Source organism: Haemorhous mexicanus, chromosome 18 (assembly GCF_027477595.1).
Source record: "Haemorhous mexicanus isolate bHaeMex1 chromosome 18, bHaeMex1.pri, whole genome shotgun sequence".
NCBI lineage: Eukaryota > Metazoa > Chordata > Aves > Passeriformes > Fringillidae > Haemorhous > Haemorhous mexicanus.
Genome location: NC_082358.1, coordinates 9,362,454 through 9,379,525, shown reverse-complemented (window position 1 = coordinate 9,379,525; position 17,072 = coordinate 9,362,454). Strand labels below are relative to the sequence as shown.

Genomic DNA, 17,072 nt, shown 5'->3' with positions numbered 1-17,072 from the left:
GGCACAGCGTGGCACATCACCAGGGCTGCCCTTGCTCTCACAGAAACGCCACCCAGAGACACCAGCTCCTCAGTCTCACCCTGACCAAGCACCCAGCAACAGAGGGGGGGCTCATCAATTTCTCTTTAATTTCCCAGCACCCCCCCCCATCCCAGGAGCTGGTCAGTGCCCACCCTGCTCAGGAGCCCAGGCAGGAGCAGGTGCAGCCCCAGTGGGGTACAGCGCCCACCAGCCCAGAACAGAGCACCCTAAAACCCGATGGACCCCCAGGGACCCCCAGGTGTGCTGGGCAGGGGGTGCCCACCTGGGCACAGGGCTGGATGTGCTCACACCAGCCCTGGCCAGCACACTTGGTTATCCTTACATTTGGCATCAGCTGCTTCCATTGGGCTCCATAGGGGAGGGAGAGAGAAAGGAAAACTCAGCTCAGGGCGATTTAATAAGTTCAGTGTTACGAGCTGGGGAAAAGCTGTGGAACACACAAGTGGTAACGCAGGATTAATCTTTCCTTTAGTCTTGGGAATTATGTTTTCATTAATCCTAATTTTTCCAGATGTTTCACTCCTTATACCATGTTCTTCAAAGCCTCTGTGGCTACAAATTCTAATGAAGCCATGAGAACATTTTAAAGAGAAAGATTCAAAGCTTAAATTGCTTCCTTTTTTTTTTTTCCTTGGGTTTTTCTTTTTTTTTTTTTTTCCCTCCCTCTTTTCCCCCCGGTTGGGCTGTCGGGGAGTGCATGCGTGTGCGGTCCCAGCGCCTCCACATGTTGTGTTACACAATGTGCTAACAAGATGGAGAAGGCCACTCGGTCCGCGTGATGCCGGGGTGACGTCTGTTGGGCTTTGTGTCCCCCCCACCCGGCAGGACCCGGCTGCGAGGGGCTGGGGAGGAGGGGGCTGGCCCCCTGCCCGCCGCCTGACAGCGGCACCGGGGCCCGCGGGGTCACAGCTGGCCCGGAGCTCCGAAAGCACTCCCGGTGATCAGTCCCGGCTCGTTAAGGCAGCAGGAGGGGCGGTGTTGTAGGACCCACGGGGGGATGGAACAGGGTCGGAGCTGCGCAGGTAGCCCGCCTTTCTGGCGGGGTCTTTAGGGAACGGGGAATATTGGAGTGCTCCAGGCTGGAGGGAGCTGGTGTTGAAGAGTGATGGCCAGGTCAGGGGTGTTGTCAGCGGTTTCTTCCCATCTCACGGTGCTGCCCTGCAGGGATGAGTTTGGAGCTCCTGCTCCCTCCTGCCCAGCATCCATCTGGGTGCCAGTGCATCACCACTGGGTGATGGGAGCAGCCGGCCCCTCCACTGCCACAGCAGCATTCCCAAGCCTTGCTCCCCTTCAGGCTTCTCTCTGCATGCATCCCCAGCCCGGCACAGCCGCAGGATCTGGCCGCCACCGCCCGGTATCCCCTCCTGGCCGGGAGGGAGCCCTCGTCTGACGCAGGAGGTCAGGCAGGACGATCGTAACAATCCTGCCGTTCTCCAGCACCCGGGATTCAGATCCATGTACTTATATGGCCTGCAGAACGCGGTGGGAGCATGACCAACGTCTGGAAATCCAGATATGACTAGATCCCTTCATTAGTAATTTCTTGTACATGACTTTCTAGACCATGGGGATTTGTTAAATTTGCAGGAGTGTTTCTCACAGTGCCATGGACTGGCTGCTGCCAGCATATATTGGCTCGGATCTGTCAGATCCTGTTGCCTTATATGACCCTCGGTTAATTCAGCTTTTCTTTGTATCCAGCCCTCAGCGGGGAACTCCTCCAGCAGTCCCAGCGTGGATCCTGCTAAAATGGTTCCCCAGTCCTCCTGCCATAAAACAACTGCCCCCCCCAGTGAAAGGGGGATGTGGGGGGTGGAATTCAATGCTCCCCTCCCTCCCTGCTGCCCAGGCCCTCGCCAGATGCTTCCTCCATCCCTTGTCCTTTGGTGCCAAGAGAAAACTTGGTGTGCCTGAAAATGTTACTGGAGGGATTGGACCTTCTCCCCACAGGGACCGTGGCATCCCAGTGGTGCACCCTGCACTGTGGGGTTAATCATTCGCTGTCTTCAGGGGTGCCCCAGGGCCTGGGGGGGACTTTCACCTTCCCAGCGACCTCTTGGAATTCTGACCTTCTTTTATGGGTGCCATAAAGGTTATTTTTTAATCGGCAACCTAGCAGGATTTCCCCCCTCTCAGCTGCGGGGTCTTGGGTCCGGGGAGTACTTGGGCATCACTGCTTTCTGTGCCTCATCAGTTTGGGAAGTGGAAAGGCTCCCAGGATGGTCTTTTCCCAAGGGAAGGGGATTGCGGTACCCAACAGCTCATCAAAGGAATGTGGCCCTGTGGATGTGGCAGAGCTGAGGGTGCACCTGGTGGGGATGTGTGGTGCTGTGGGTCACAGGGAATACCAGAAGCCCAGAGACACATCCCAAATCCCCAGGTGCTGCCAGAGCAAGATTTCCAAGTGGAAAAAGACTGTGTGTCCAAGGACATCCTGCAGACCCTACAACTCCCTATTGCCCACTGACTGAGCCATGCCACCCCCTCAAGCACCCCGTGCCCAGGCACTGAGTCCAGCCCTGCACAGGAGCTTCCCCCTGTGTCCCCACCGTCTCCTGACCTGGCAGAGTCCAGTGAGGGACCCCAACCTCCAGTTGGTGCCCTGTGCTTCTGCCCCTTGCCAGAGATGATGCCCAGATCCAGAAGAGCATTTACATCCCAAAATTCCCAAACTGCTCTTTGTCCTCTCCAGCAGATCTGGCAGTGCTGGGATGCTCCAGAAGGATGCATCCCTCTGGCATCTTCCTCCTCCTCTTTGCAGGAGGCACTGAGCCATAACCTTGAAGTCTTCCAAGCACTGTGTTTCCTAAAGGACTTGGTCCATAGCTTTTCCTTTTAGCATTTGATTTAACCACGCCTTAAAAAAACTGCATACCAAAGCAGGAAGAGGAAGGCTGAGATGCTCTGGGGAGCAGGAGAGAAGCAAGAGGGCAGCACCCACCTCTAGCCACCCTGAGAGGAACCCAATTTCTGCTGACCCAGAGCCAAAATGCTTCCTCAGCTCTGTAAGAGCAGCCCAGCTCCTCCATCAGGAGCACAACCTGCTCCAAGCATCTCTCTGGGTTTGTATCTCACCCACAGTCAACCAAAGAGGTTTCACTGTACCAGGCTGGCTCCTTGAGAATCCCCTTGATGGGCTGGTATGGTGTGCAAAGGGACACAGGCCAGGAGTTGGGGGCTGAAATCCCCTTACTTTGCCATTTTTATACCAGCAACCAGGGGAGGTTTTGCCTTCATCCCTTTGTCCTCCATGCCACTGCCTGGTGGAGCTGGGAGCTGGCAGCAGCCACGGGAGGTAGGTCAGGCTGTGCCCCTGTGCACACAGAGGCAGGAGCAATGGGAGCATCCTGCTTACTCACCCAATTCCATCCCATCCCATCCCATCCCCAGCCACCTCGGGGACAGCAAAGATCCAAATGGCACCATGAAGACCCCAGCCCCACATTTCCTTGGGTGAGGGATCCCCAGGGGAACATCCACTGCCATCAGCACCACCAGCTATGCAGGGACATGTTAGGGGCAGACAAAGCATCCCAACTCCCATCCAAAACCTCCAGAGCTCCTGCCACCCCTCTGTTGCTGTTGGCCATGGCTTGGGCGCAACACAGCCCCATCTCACCCGTCAAAGGCATTGCCTTCAAAGCACCACCTCCTCCTCTCTGTTGCCCCCATTTCCAGCATCTTTGGGTTGAAAAATGGCCGGGGATGGTTTGGCAGAGGAGCCTCGTGCAGATTATTCAACAATTGTTTCCCATTTTGCGCCCTCGCCTGCCTCATCCTCCAGTAACAATGACGAAGAGCGGCGCGGAGCCAGCGCCCGCGGCAGGGGTGTTGAGATCAGGGACAGCACAAAAATATCTCCTCTCTGGAACAAATATTTACCAACCCCTCTGCCTTTTGTTCTTGTGGTTCTCATATATTTTTTTTTAATTTCTTTTTTTCCAGACATTCACTGGCAAAATGTCACACTAAGCAGAAACCCAGAAACTTCGGGGTAGCTGCTTGGCTGCTCTGGGCTTTGTTTTTCTCGCGCACTAATTGTTAATGAATATCCAGCCATTTAAGCCAATGCAAACCTGTGAGAAAACGATCTTTTCAGCCCTGGCTTTGGAGCTTTATGGGGCTTTGCAAAATCCAAGCGGTGGATAAGGAAAACGTGCATCATCCTGCAGAATGGGGCGGTGGCAGTGCCAGAGCCAACCTGGAGTGGAAAGTGGCAGAGCCAGAGCGGGAGCTGGTGTTGTCTGAGCTGCCAGCATCACTCCAGGGCAGCAGCAGGGAGGTCCCCATTCCTGGATGGGGATAAGTTCAATGGGGGTGAGTGCCATGGTACCCCCATCCCTGGCCAGCTCCTTACCAAACTCCTTCTCCCTCCTCTGCCCCACCACAGGTTTTTCTTTTTTCCCTTCAAAATCATAATGCCTCTCATGTCCACATTTATGGCGGCCAAACAAGAACATGTGGTTATTTTATGGGTGTTGTGTTTAAAGAAGGCAGGGGCAAACCCCTCCTCTTCTGGAACATAAACTCAGATCTTCGGTTAATAATTAACTGTGGCCATAAAACATAAAACCCCCTATGTAGGAGCAAGCTGAGCTCACCCCAGAAGCACTGCTGGGCTGTCACCTCACACCAGTGCCCTGCTGACCACTGACCACCGTCCCCTCCCGTCCACTCCAGGATGGCTGTGCCACCCTCCACCTATCCCCACCGCCTCCTGCCCCTCTTCCTGGGGCTTTTCCAGGGTGCCCTGCTCCTCTTCTTTGCCCTCTTCATCACCTATGATGAGCCCTCGGCGCAGGAAGAGGATACCAGTTTGATGGCCAACCAGGTCTACAGCACCTTCCCCTTCTTCCAGGACATCCAGGTGATGCTGATGGTGGGGCTGGGACTCCTGCTGACCTTTCTGCCCCGCTACGGGTTCAGCGCCCTCACCCACAACTTCCTCCTGCTCAACTTCTCCATGCAGTGGGCGCTGGTGCTGCAGGGCCTACTCCACCACTTCCACCATGGCCAGATCCACCTGGACCTCCACAAACTCCTCATCTCTGAGTTCGCTGCTGTGACAGTGCTCATCTCCGTGGGGGCCATCCTGGGGAGGGCCAGCCCCTGCCAGCTGCTCGTCATGGCCACCTGTGAGATCCCCCTCTACCTCGCCAGCGAGTGGGTCATTGTCACCTGCCTGGGCGTTCTGGATGTGGGCGGCACCATCACGATCCACGTCTTCTCCTGCTATTTCGGCCTTGGCGTGTCCAAGGCTCTGTTCAGGGCAACACAGCAGCCACTGCACCCCAAGGAGACCCCAACAACCAGCTCTGACCTCATGTCCCTGGTGGGGACACTCATCCTCTGGGTTTTCTGGCCCAGCTTCGTGGCTGTCCTCTGCCAACCGGGGGACACCCAGCACCGCGCCATCCTAAACACCCTCCTGGCCATGAGTGCCAGTGCCGTAACCACCGTGGTGGCCTCCAGCCTGCTGGAGAGGGACGGCAAGCTCAGCCCCGGCCACCTGCAGAACGGCAGCCTGGCCGGCGGGGTGGCCATTGGCGTGGTGGCCGACATGGCCGTGCCACCAGTGGCCGCTCTTGCCCTGGGCAGCCTCTCGGCCGTGGTGTGTGTCCTCGGCTTCAGGTTCCTCACGCCGCTCCTGGCGAGGAAACTCACGCTCCGCGACCAGTGCGGCATCCACAACCTCCACGGCTTGCCCGGCATCCTCGGCGCCGCAGCCAGCGTCGTGGCCGTCCTGGTGGCACCCAAGGACACCTCCGGGTCCCTTCCCTCTCAGCTGTCCCCTGCTGGGGGCAATGTCAGTGAGATGGTGGAGGGGCAGTGGGGGGCCCGCGGGGTGGGCGGGCAGGCGCTGTGCCAGGCAGCGGGGCTGGCGGTGGCCATCGGTGCCTCGCTGCTCGCCGGGCTGCTCACCGGGAGCGCCCTCCGGCTGCCCTGCCTGGCCCGGCCGCCCGAGCGGCTCTGCTTCGATGACTCGCTGTATTTTAAGATCCACGAGCAGGCTGAGAGCCCGGGGGCAGACAGCAGCGCTGAGGAAGGAGCCCTGGCTCTGAAGGAGCAGGTTTAGGCAGTGGCGTTCGTGCAGCAGCAGGGAGGGCCGGGGAATGTTACCGACAGGATCAGCAGGCAGGAGATGCTGCCTGCCCTCACTCCTGCCCCATGCCTGGAGCCAGCTGTGGAGGATGCCGGCATAGCTGGGTCAGCACCGTAGCACTGGCCACCTCTCTGTCCTCCTACCCTGCAGCTGCAACCCCCCTCCCGGCTCCCAGTGGCTCCCAGCATCCGTTCACCCCCGGTGGCAGCCAGAAAAACGACCTGCTCAGGGTGCCCCCCCAGAATGGTTAATAGCCCCCGAGGAGCCCAGACGGCTGCTCTGCAGGGCACTGGCTTCGGCTGCTTCACTCCCAGCGAGCAGCATCACCCTCAGGGCTCACCCCGACCCTCAGCTCCAGATTCTCCTGCCCACGACTGGCAGCACCCGGAGGAGGCTGCCGGCTCAGGCCACAGCTACAGGAGAGGAACTCAGTATCCACTGCTCGGAACGTGGAACTTTAGCAGCAGGGAGATGGCCCCAAGCAAAGGACTTTACAGGGATCTGATAACCTGAGCTGGGCAATTCCCCCTCCAGAAGAGTTTGCAAAGGGAAGCGCCAACCCTTTTTACCACTGGTGCAGCAATGAGGATGCAGCCCAAGCACAGCGAGGAGCCTCGGAGAGAGCCAGGATGCAGGAGGCACCCGCAGGCCACAGCACCCTCATCCCACCCCGAAGCTGGAGCTGGGAAAGCTGCGCCAGCATCCCAGGAAGAGCAGCGGCCCCATCCCATCCCAGCACGGGCAGCGAGCCGCTTCCACCCTGCGGAGGACAAAGCCTGCGGTCCATGGCTGGCATGCGGCAAGCTGGGAGCGCGGGGCCGCATCCTGCCCGGAGAGCGAGGGCTGTGATTCACATCCCCCCCGCCGTGAATCACCGCTGCCCCTGCGCCCCACGGATCCCGCTGCTGCCGAGACAATGCGGGCCATGCTCGCGGGCTCCCGAGGGGGTCGAGGCCACTGAGCCCCCCAGCGCTGGCTGCAGGAGTGGGGGGCTGCCGACGAGGTTGGGGGTCCCCAACCCTGAGCGGGTGGGAGAGGGGTTGGATCCCTTCCACCCGGTGCAGCCCCAGGCGGAGCCAACACCAAGAGGGAGAGAGGCTGGGGAATTCGCCCTCCAATAATCACAAACAGGCTTGGGGGGCCGGGCGTGTTTGGTTAATTGTTAGAATAAAATATTGCCGAGCTCTGACAAAGAAATCCTGCCCCGCAGCCCGGCGCGGCCGAACAATGGGCCCCGGCGCAGGATGCTGCGGGCTGAGCAGTGGGGCCAGGGGCCGTGGGGGCGGGGGCAGCTCGGTTCCCCCTTCCCCAAACGAGCCCTAGAAGCCCCTCATCTTCTTGGCAGCTCGGTGTGGATGTGCCCCATGACAGCGTGGAGCCATCGGAGCGGGGACCGGCCCTGCCCCTCAGTGCCTGGCTCCTGCTGGGTGCCGAGAGCCGCCGCGACCGGCACCGCCCGGGGAGCCGCGATCCCACCGGGGCAGGATCGGCAGCACCCAGCCCCCGTGAGAGCCCTCGCTCCCGCTGAGCCCGGCAGCCCAGGCCCGTGGCTGCCCCGCGCCGAGGCCTGCCGGGTCCGATGGCAGCTTCGGCACGGGGAGGAGGACTCGGGGTCAGCGGCACCGGGAGCTCAGACACCCTGTCGGGGAGCAGACGTGGAGGGGAGCCTCATGCACAGGCATTTACACACCTGCAATCACACACACACGTGTGTGCACAGCTCTGCACACACTCACAACACCCCAGGTGTGTGCCCAGACACACATGCATAAACACACATGCACACACATATTCACACCTGCATGTGATGCACGGCCCCATGCACACACACATCTGTGCACATACACCCCAGCACCCACTCACACCCACATGCAGGCACAGCCTGTGAACCTCTTGCTGTCGGAGAGAGCGGAGCAGCCGCTTTCCAGCATCTCCCAGCCCTTCCCGGCGAGGATGAGGACGCAGGCTCCCGCTGAGCAGCCCGCGGCACCCAGCGGGGGAGCGAGCAATGAGGGCGCAGGGAGGGGAGCACACCCGGAGCCGGGCCTGGGCACACCCCGCCTCCCGGCTGGCATGTCCTGGCACGGGCACCCTGGCACGCCGAGGCACAATCTGGTCGACAGATGCTCCAAAAACCAGCAAGAGGCCCAAGAAATGATGGGGGGGGGGGGGGGGGTCAGCGCTTTCCCACTGCCCACAGGGGCTTAGGCACGCAGTGACCCATAGCCAGGAGTGCCGGGACCCACCTGGGTCATGGCACGGCTCCATCAGCCCCGGCCATCCCTCCTCCCTGAGACCTGCTGTGCTGTTCTGCCTCTGGGTGTGCTGCCCAGAGCTCCCCGCTCCTCCAAACCCGCCTCTCCCCAAAGGATGGAGCAGTCAGATATTTTGCAGAGCCTCCAGCGTTTATCACACTGTAAATCTGGGCTTTCAGCAGCTTCACGAAGCTGCAGGGAGATGGGAGAGAACAAAACGCTGCTCTGCTCCATCAGACACAGCCTGCGTGTGCCAGGGCTGCCAGGGGCTGGGCCCCCAGCCCCGCTGCGGAGGGAGTGAGGATTGAAGCAGAGGGTTTATGTGGGCAAGGGTCCCCCAGAGCCAAGAGGGGCTGCTAGCACCCCAAGATGGTGATGGCTCAGGGACAGCTGCATTTCGGTGGAACAGTGGTGGTGAGGAGGGCTGAAACGTGCCTCTGCAGAACCACAGCAGCTCCTATCCCCCAGGCATGGTCCCCCAGTGTGGCAAAGCTCCCCACGCACAGTTCCTGGGCACGGTACCCCGGTGTGGACCCACAGCACAGCACCTGGGCATTGCCCCCTGTACGGGTCCTGGACACGGTACCCCACTCTGATCCCCCCTCACTGTTCCCCAGAACAGTGCCCCCCGCACTGGGCTCTGCTGCTGCCGCTGAGCTTAGCCCCGACCCGGGTTGGGACGCAGCCCAGTGGTCCTGGCAAGGAGCACCAGCCCCCATCCTCGCCCCTATCCCTGTCCCCGCAGCCACTCCACCAACCCCCATCTCCCAGCGGGACCCTGCTGTGATTGCAAAACAAGCGGGGAGGGGAGGAAGCCGGGATTGTGCTGCTCGCACAGTGCTCGGATGCATCTGGCAAAGCGAGCCGGGCACAGGGCAGGAGGCGGGGCTGTGGGCACGGCCAGGAGCCCCCAGCCCCTGCGTGCCCTCGGCTCCAGCACCCGTGTGCAGCCCCTGCCACATCCCTGCAGGGCTCGCACGAGGGCAGACAGGGACCCCGGGAGAGGCAGGGGCTGGCTGGGCCCTGAGCTTCTCCGAGTGCCTGGCACAGCACGGGGGGACTGGGGGCCATGGCAGCGGCTGGAGCCACATCAGAGCGGCCCCCCCGGAGCAGCCGGGAGCGCGCGGAGCTGCCCTCGAAGGAAATGCGCTCACTCCCATGTGCTGCACACTTGGGTTCGCCTCGCTGCTATTTTTATTTGACTTTTCAGGGCCTGTTTCCTTTTTCCGGCTGTTTTTGCTGTGATTCCACCATCACAACGACCTCGTTTTTCCCCCTCCCTCCCTGTTGCTTCTTCCTTCACTCTTTCCTTCCTTTCCATGCAGTCATTCCCACTGCCACACCAGGTTCCCAGCAGCAGCTGCCTGTGAGGGAAGAGTAGTAAAGGGAGATGGTTTTTGCTCTGGTTTATCTGGGAAGGTGCTGACAGGTCACTGAAGGGGGGACTTTGCTCCAGCCTTGATAAAGAGAAAGGCTGGGAGTGACCCTGTCCCAAGCCAGTGTCCCCATTCTGCTGGTGCCTGAGCTATCAGGTCCTGCCGTGGCCCCCAGCCTCTTCCATGGGATATCAAGTGTCACTAGGGCTATTTTGGGATGCTAGTGGTTTGTGGAGGGACTGTGGTTGGGATAAGGGAGGAGGAATAAGAAAAAAACCTAGGAACGGAACCAGTGCAAAGCCTCCTGTGGGGGCAGCAGAAAGGGCAGTGCTGGCTCCCGAGGAGGAGGATGGAGCTGAGAGGAAGGAGCCCAGGCATTATGGGGCCAGCCGGGGAGGAGCACGGCTCCAGGAGGCCTCTGGCATTGGGATGTGCTGAGCTGTGGCTCCTTGGATGGCCCCTGGTGCCAGCCAGCCCCGTGCCAGGCAGAGGGCATCTTCCAGGGACCCCACAAGAGCAGCATTGCCAGGCTGCACCCCCTGCTCTGACCCCCAAACCAGGGTCCCTGTCCTGCCCCATCAAATCAACACGTCCTGCCTGCACCCTGCTACACCCCAGGGACTCTGCTGTGCCCAGGGCACGGAGGGCTCTCACTCACCCTCCCCTGGCCATGGAGCCCTTCCAGCTCCTGTCAGCCCAGTTCCCAGAGGCAGGGGGTGGGCAAGGACCCCTGAGCACTCCTTGCCTTTCCCTCCCCAAATCCCCCCTTCCTAGTCTGAAGCCCCAGAAACCCCCAGGAAAAGCCGACCCGCACCTCCTCCAGGGCATGGGGGGTACCCCACTCACTGCAGCGCTCGGTGCCCCCCTGGCCACAGCCCTGCCCGGCCCGGGATCGGTGGCCGAGCTCGGTGGGGACGAGGGCCGGCGATGCTGGTGTGGCCATGGGAACGCCCGGCGTGGGCAGTGCCCGGCTCCGCTCAGCACACACAGCCCGCTGCTGCCATCTCGTGTCCTCCACAGCCCCTCAGGGCTGGGACAGCAGCCACACGGCCTGAGACGGGCTGGGGAAACTGAGGCAGGGGCACACTGCAGGCCCCTCCTGGCTGGTGCTCCAGAGGAAATGTTCTTCCAAAAAAGCAGCTCCTGGTTTCCACCGCCCCACACCAGGGATGCAGACAGAGTGAGCAGAGGCAGGATGCCACCGTGCCCTCCACTGCTGTGGGCTTCTGCCTGGGCTTCCACAGGCCCAGCTCCATGGCCAGAGCCAGCACTGTGCCACCTCCATCCACAGCACAAGAGCCCCTGGATCACCAGATAAAGCACCCAAAGTACTTCCAGGGAAGGAGAGGTTTTATTTCTGGCTTCCCAGAGGTTTTTTGCTACCCAACAAAGCAGTGGAGGCCACAGGCAGGGTGCTGGAGAGCACAGTGACAAGGGAGGATGCCCTTCACTTCACCTCACCCCACACCCCACACCCCACCATTCCCTCCCACAGTGCCAAGCACCCGGGTCCCTCCACAGTGCTGCCTGTCACTGAGGCTGAGCCTTGGCCTCAAGTCCCCACACTGCCTGGCATTTTTGGATATCATTACTCCCCAGGCTTCCCCAGTGATGCACATTTACTTTATTTCCCTGTCCACTGTGGGTGCCCGGCTGCTCTGCACCTCCCAGCAGTGCCTCAGGGACACCTGTCCCCATGGACAGCCCTGGTAACCTCAGAGCCTTGCAGATGCACTGTGGCCTCACTTCCAGCAGAGCCCCCAGAGCCATGGCCCCACATGTCCTCTTTCTGCCCCAAAACACACCCATTGTCCTCAAGAGAGCAGCAGGCGCTGCAGGGCCGGGAGCAACTAAGAATCCACACCTCACCTTCTCTTTTTGGTTCTTTGCCTTCTTCCTTCCAGTGTTTCTGGTGCCCAGGTGTCTGCCACAGCCATCCCACAGCAAACCAACCTGCCAGCCCCAGCCAGGAGTGGTGGATCGGGTGCCTGGGCACCACTAGGAGCAGGAGGATGAATCCAGCTTGGGCATCTGCTGGCAGCAACCCCTCCACCCTCAAGGCTGACTTTGTCCCAGGTTCCCAAACAAGCCACAGGCATCCCCGGGGCTGGAGCAGCACATCCATCCCCCGGCGTGCGGCCAGGGCGTCCCTACGAGTCCCAGGAAGTTTGGCGGGGAGCGTGCAGGGCGTTGAGCTTCTCCCAGCAGGTCGCCAGCCTCTCCGCCTTCCTGCCGAGGTCCCGCAGCTGCTGCCTCCTGCGGCCGGCTACCCCGCGCCGCCGCGGTGCCGGGGCGCTGCGCGCTGCGCTCTGCGGTCCGTGCGCCCAGGGAGGGGACAGAAATCCCCCCCACATCACACAGACATTAGTCAGGGGACAAAAGGCACCACACACGTGGCTGAGATGGCCAAATTGCCATGGCAAGGACATGGTCTCAGGTCCCCAAGAGTCCCCCCCAAAGGTGGCTGTCCCTGTCTGAGCTGGGGCTGTGCACCCCACAGCACACCCACGGACACCAGATCAGATCTCCAGAGAAGCAGCAGCTCCATCCTACACCAGCAGACCCCAGGCAGGGTTGTCCCCAGCCAATGTCCCCAGCAGTGGCAGGGAGGACAGTCCCAGCCCTGTGACAGGGTCAGGCAGAGCTGGGAGCTGGCACTCCACTTCCCTTGGTTTTCCCTGCTGGTTGATGAACTGCTGGTGCTGCCACAGGGATCCTCCTGGATGGGGATTCCCCAGCAGACCCTCAGAGATGCCAGAGGAACCCAGACCAGCCCTTAGGGGAGAAATCCCTATTCTTGCCTATGAGCACTCAGGAGCAAGAGCAGGACAGGGTGAATGCACACACAGGGTGAGGATCCCACCAGGACAAGGCCCTGTGTTCTTCTCAGCCATGGCATTGTGGCACACGTGGAAAAACTCACTTGGGAGCCAGTAGTAAAACCCCACACTGCCACAACTGAACCTCCCTCCCTTGGTTAGTCTGGAGCTCCCAGGGATGGATGTGCAATCAGCATTCCCCAGCTCCCAGAGCGAAGCAGGCAGAGCCTGGAGACTCCTCATGGGCAGCCAGGAGAGCACAAACAAGGCAAGCTCTGCCCACAGCCCTGGGAACTGGGAACCACTGACATGGCTGGGAAGTAGAGGGCTTCCTACCTTGCTGATTTTCCTGCAGTTCTCCCGGAGCACAAAGTTGGTGTTCCTGGCCACCCTCCAGACCGCCAGCTCCTCGGGGCCCTGCAGGGTGCCGGCCCCCACCTCCCGCAGGGACATGCTGATGTTGTAGATGGACAGCAAGATCTTCTGGTCCTGCAGAGGAGAAGCACAGGGCCCGGGCAGGGAGGGAGGCTCCGTGGCTCCCCGGGGGCTCAGCCCAGGCCATGCCCCAGCCCCGGGTCCCTCCTTGCTCACCTTGTCCGAACGACAAGCGGGTCCGGCCCTCCCGCTCCTGTACACCGACCCAGTCAGGTTCCTCTGCAGAAATAAAGCAAGAACATCCAGCAGCTCCCACTTGAAGCAAGGATCCCCCGTTTAAACACAACCCTTCCCCAACACTGCTGGCAAAGCAGCCAGCTCCACATTATGGTTCCCTCCCCAGGGCTGCATCCAGCCCAGCAGCATTCCCAGGCCAGGGCTGGCCCCAGGCAGAGCCCTGCCTCGGCTCACCAGGTTCTGGAGCTCATGGAAGATGACAGCGCGGTACTGCCGCAGGATTTTGGTGATGCTGCACCTCCTGCCTCTGCTCAGCACGGCCACCAGTATGAGCAGCAGAACAGCACAGGACAGCACCCGGGGGAAAATCTGCCAGGGAAGGGCTCAGAGTCAGCTGGGGATTAAGGAATGTCCTGGGCTCTGCCTTCAACTCCGAGGCAGAAGCTCCATGAGACCTGTACCTGAAGATGCAACATGAGATGGAGGAGCCTCCACTGTCTCCACTCCCAAAGAGCATCCTCCCAGATGAGCCATCTTCCCCTGGGGCAAAGCTCTTGGGAAACTGCTCCAGCCTGAGGCCAGCCCAGCAGCGCTGCCCATGGCACACACAGAGCTCTCTCTGATGCCAGCAGATGGGTTCTTGGCACAGAGCTATGCCAGGGGCCTGTGTCATTCTGTGGGGCTCATCCCTTAGCTCTCTGCCCCAACATGGTTCCACTAGATCCCCATTTTGTGCCATTTCAAGGCCAGAGAACCTGAAGTGCCAAAACCCAAGGGGAGCAGAGACCTGGGTTCCTTGGAGAGGAGCAGGAGGCAGGAGCTGCCTGGTCCCCACCAGCAACATCCATACCTCAGCTCAAACAGATCCAAACACCCTTTAAAAGGATGCTCCCACACCTCTGCTGCATGGATGGAACTAATACAGCATTTTCCCAGCTTCCTCACAGCTCAGGCTCATCCCAGGCTTGAGGGCCCTCACCACAAGCAGCACAAGCATCTGCTCTCACCAGCACATCCCAGCTGCTGCTGAGCTCCTGGCTCCAAACCTGCCCAACAGCCCCGTGCTGGCCCCTGCAGAGCGGGGAACCCCACGGGCTGACACCTGAGCTGGCAGAGGGGCACAGGGAGGGGTGGATGGACCCTCCAAGGCAGGGATGAATCCCACAGCTTTGAAGAAAAGCCAGCACAAGCTCAAGTGACCAGGATTGGGGATATCTGAGCAGCCCAGCAGCAGCAGAGTGAGGATGGGGAGCTCAAAATTTGTTCCAGGAAAGGAACCCAACAGCTCAACACGTCTCCACATTCTGAGCGATGGCACAGCCCTGGGGCCCCATCCTGGCATTTCTATCATTTCACATTTTCAGGAAAAGTCCCCCCCAAACACAACCCCCTCCCAAACAACCCTCATGCTGCAGGTGTCAGGTCTGGGCAAGCAGAAAGCAGCTCAGCTTCTTCCAACTATGCAACCCCTGTGCTGCAGCCAAAGCGAGGGGGAAGGGGCCACAGTTCTGCCTGCAGCCCATGCCTTGCTCCCCACCTCAGCTCAGGGGTCACTGCCTTTCCCAGCACCCCTGCAATTGCTCTTCTGCTCCAAGAAGCTGAAAGGAAGAATTTCCCTCACTGAATTCCAAGCCCAGGCACACTCCATCTGTCTTCTTTGGTGAGAACCTGGTGGGTTTGTAAAATCCACACCTGCTCTGTGCTCCCTACTCAATCCTGAGCTGGACCTGGCTACAAAAGGGTGAGGAAACCTTTTCCCATCCTCTTGCAGCTCAATGGAAGTGATGGAGGCATAACATGAGGCAAAATTCAACAGAGTACAGTTCTGGGAACACATGGACACAACTGTCACCTCGGAGCACGTGCAAAGAGAGGAACAAACCCAGGTATAACCAGTAGAAACCCCACTGGGCTCTTCAGCATCCCTAATCACCACACACCTTCCAGCAGAGGTGTGCTGGGCTCTGTTTGGGAGCTGGGGAGGGCAGGGAAGAGCCTCCTTGTGCTGCTGGCTTTGCTCCCTGCAAACCACTGACAGATCTTGCCCCAGAGGTGATTAAGCAGAGAGCTGAGGGTAAAATCAAAGGACAGCACTGCTTCCATGAGGACACCCTGACCAAAGTCTAAGGGTTGCTCTCCAGAGATTTCCTCTGCCAGGAAGGCAAGGCTGTGCAATTTTACCAAGAAAATGGGAATTACTTCCCTGAAGTGGTTTATTAAACAACTAGGACCCAGTTTCAGGAGAAGGCACACCATTTCCAGCATTCCAAGACAGCCAAGGCTGGGCTCAGTGCTCAGCCCAGAAGGAAGTGCAGAGTAGTCCAGGGAACAGCCAGGGCAGAAGGTCAGCGGGTGCTGTAGATGCTTCCCCCCACCATGGAAAGCAGGAAAGCAGCAGTGGCAAGAGAGGGATGCAGGGAGATTGAGGTGGCAAATCCTGCTCCTGACTTCTCCCCTTTCAGGATGGAGGAGGACAAGTTCAGAGGCTGATTTAGGGTTATTCCTTCTGCCTTCACCCCAATCCCACAGCAGCAAGCTACAGGCAGGTGGCACATCCCTTCCTAGGGGAGAGCTGGCAGTGAAGGAGCAGCCTTGGGAAGCACGAGTGCAGGACAGGCACAGCTAATCTCATCCTCACTCTAATCCTCCAGCAAATATGAGGAGATAAGGGGAATCACCATTGTTGATAGAGCAGCTCCTGCTGGCACTCCTGCCAGTCAGGCAGCAAGGGGCAATTCCTGCTGCCAGCCTGGGAACCCCACCGGGGTCACCAGGTCCTTCCAGCCACACAGACTCTGTCCCTGAGTCCCTCCTACCCAAAGGGACTCTGTCACCAACCAGAGCCCCGAGGCAGGGACAGACCCTCTGTTCTCTACCTCAGGACCAGCCAGATCCAAGCCCCATCCCAGCGAGGTCTAAGCTTCATCCCAGACCCAGCAGCCTGATCCCAGCTGGACCAGCTTCCCCAGCCAGACCCGAGCCCCTTCCTCACGGACCCCCAGCTCTGTCCCATCACAACCCCTCTAAGGATCCAAGTCCCATTTGGACCCAGCCCAGCCCCATTTAGCCCACGGAATATAGCACATTCCAACTGCTCCAAGCCCTTTCCCAAGTGCTCTGGCCCCATCCCGACCAGTCCGAGCCCCTGTCCCGGTCGGTCCGAGCCTCGTTCCAGGAGAACCAGTCACCTCCCGACAGGTTCCAAGCCCCACCGCGGGTGCTGCAATCCCACCCCGGCCGAGCCGACCCCATCCCGGCAGCGCGGTGGGCTCCGGTCTATCAGTGGGCTCCAGGGAGGGGTGTCCCGGGAGAGGAGGAAGGGGGTGCCGGGGACAAGGGGGAGTCCCGGCGCACTCACCATGGAGCCCCGCGGGCGCGGCGGTCCCGGGGAGCCCGGTCCGGCCCCGTCCCGCTGCGCCGGGGCCCGCGGTTTGAACTTGGCTCCACGGTGGGAGGGGACGGGCCCGGCCGCCGCGGGGGGGACGGGACACGGCACCGCCGCCGGCCCAGCCCCGGCCCCGCGGGGGAGCCCGCCCGGCCCCCCCGGCCGCGGAGAGCAGCGGTCGTGCCCGGGATGCGGGGCCGGGTGGGAGAGGGTCCCTCTGGCCCGGAGGGGCCGGCAGGGCAGGAGCCCCTGCTCGCAGCCACCCGGGGATTACAACCCACGCGTGTCCCTACCCCGGAGCTGCACGCTCTGCTGCAAACCCCCGCAGTTTCGATTTCTGTTGGCGTGGGGCGATTCTTTCACTCCGCATTCACAGACCGCAGTGGGTGAACACTGACAACGGCACCGACCCATGGCAAAAGTGACTGTCCAGGGTGAGACCCCCAAAATAACAACACGAGAAGTGTCCTCGTGCTTCCA

General features: G+C 60.5%; 2 protein-coding genes across 2 annotated transcripts; one reads left to right on the top strand and one right to left on the bottom strand.

The window, feature by feature from the left end:
* The first annotated feature begins 3,991 nt into the window (after nucleotides 1–3,991).
* On the top strand, nucleotides 3,992–6,293 carry LOC132335714 (ammonium transporter Rh type B-like). Its single transcript, XM_059862540.1, has one exon. The coding sequence runs from the start codon at nucleotides 4,724–4,726 to the stop codon at nucleotides 6,116–6,118; it is 1,395 nt and encodes a 464-aa protein (XP_059718523.1). The 5' UTR covers nucleotides 3,992–4,723; the 3' UTR covers nucleotides 6,119–6,293.
* A 4,815-nt stretch (nucleotides 6,294–11,108) lies between these two features.
* C18H20orf204 (chromosome 18 C20orf204 homolog) lies at nucleotides 11,109–16,638 on the bottom strand. Its single transcript, XM_059862862.1, has 5 exons — nucleotides 16,566–16,638; nucleotides 13,442–13,576; nucleotides 13,187–13,249; nucleotides 12,932–13,084; nucleotides 11,109–12,085 (listed from the first exon to the last, which is right to left on the bottom strand). The coding sequence occupies exons 1-5, from the start codon at nucleotides 16,566–16,568 to the stop codon at nucleotides 11,927–11,929; spliced, it is 513 nt and encodes a 170-aa protein (XP_059718845.1). The 5' UTR covers nucleotides 16,569–16,638; the 3' UTR covers nucleotides 11,109–11,926.
* Between the last annotated feature and the right edge of the window lie 434 nt (nucleotides 16,639–17,072).

What these genes read in the sequence shown, in the direction of transcription:
- LOC132335714 (XM_059862540.1), top strand. Translation starts at nt 4,724, where the DNA reads ATGGCTGTGCCACCCTCCACCTATCCCCACCGCCTCCTGCCCCTCTTC.
- C18H20orf204 (XM_059862862.1), bottom strand. An exon ending in CCGCTTGTCGTTCGGACAAG is followed by an intron (nt 13,085 to 13,186) that starts GTGAGCAAGGAG and finishes TCTCCTCTGCAG; the next exon opens with GACCAGAAGATCTTGCTGTC. An exon ending in ACTGCAGGAAAATCAGCAAG is followed by an intron (nt 12,086 to 12,931) that starts GTAGGAAGCCCT and finishes CACGGACCGCAG; the next exon opens with AGCGCAGCGCGCAGCGCCCC.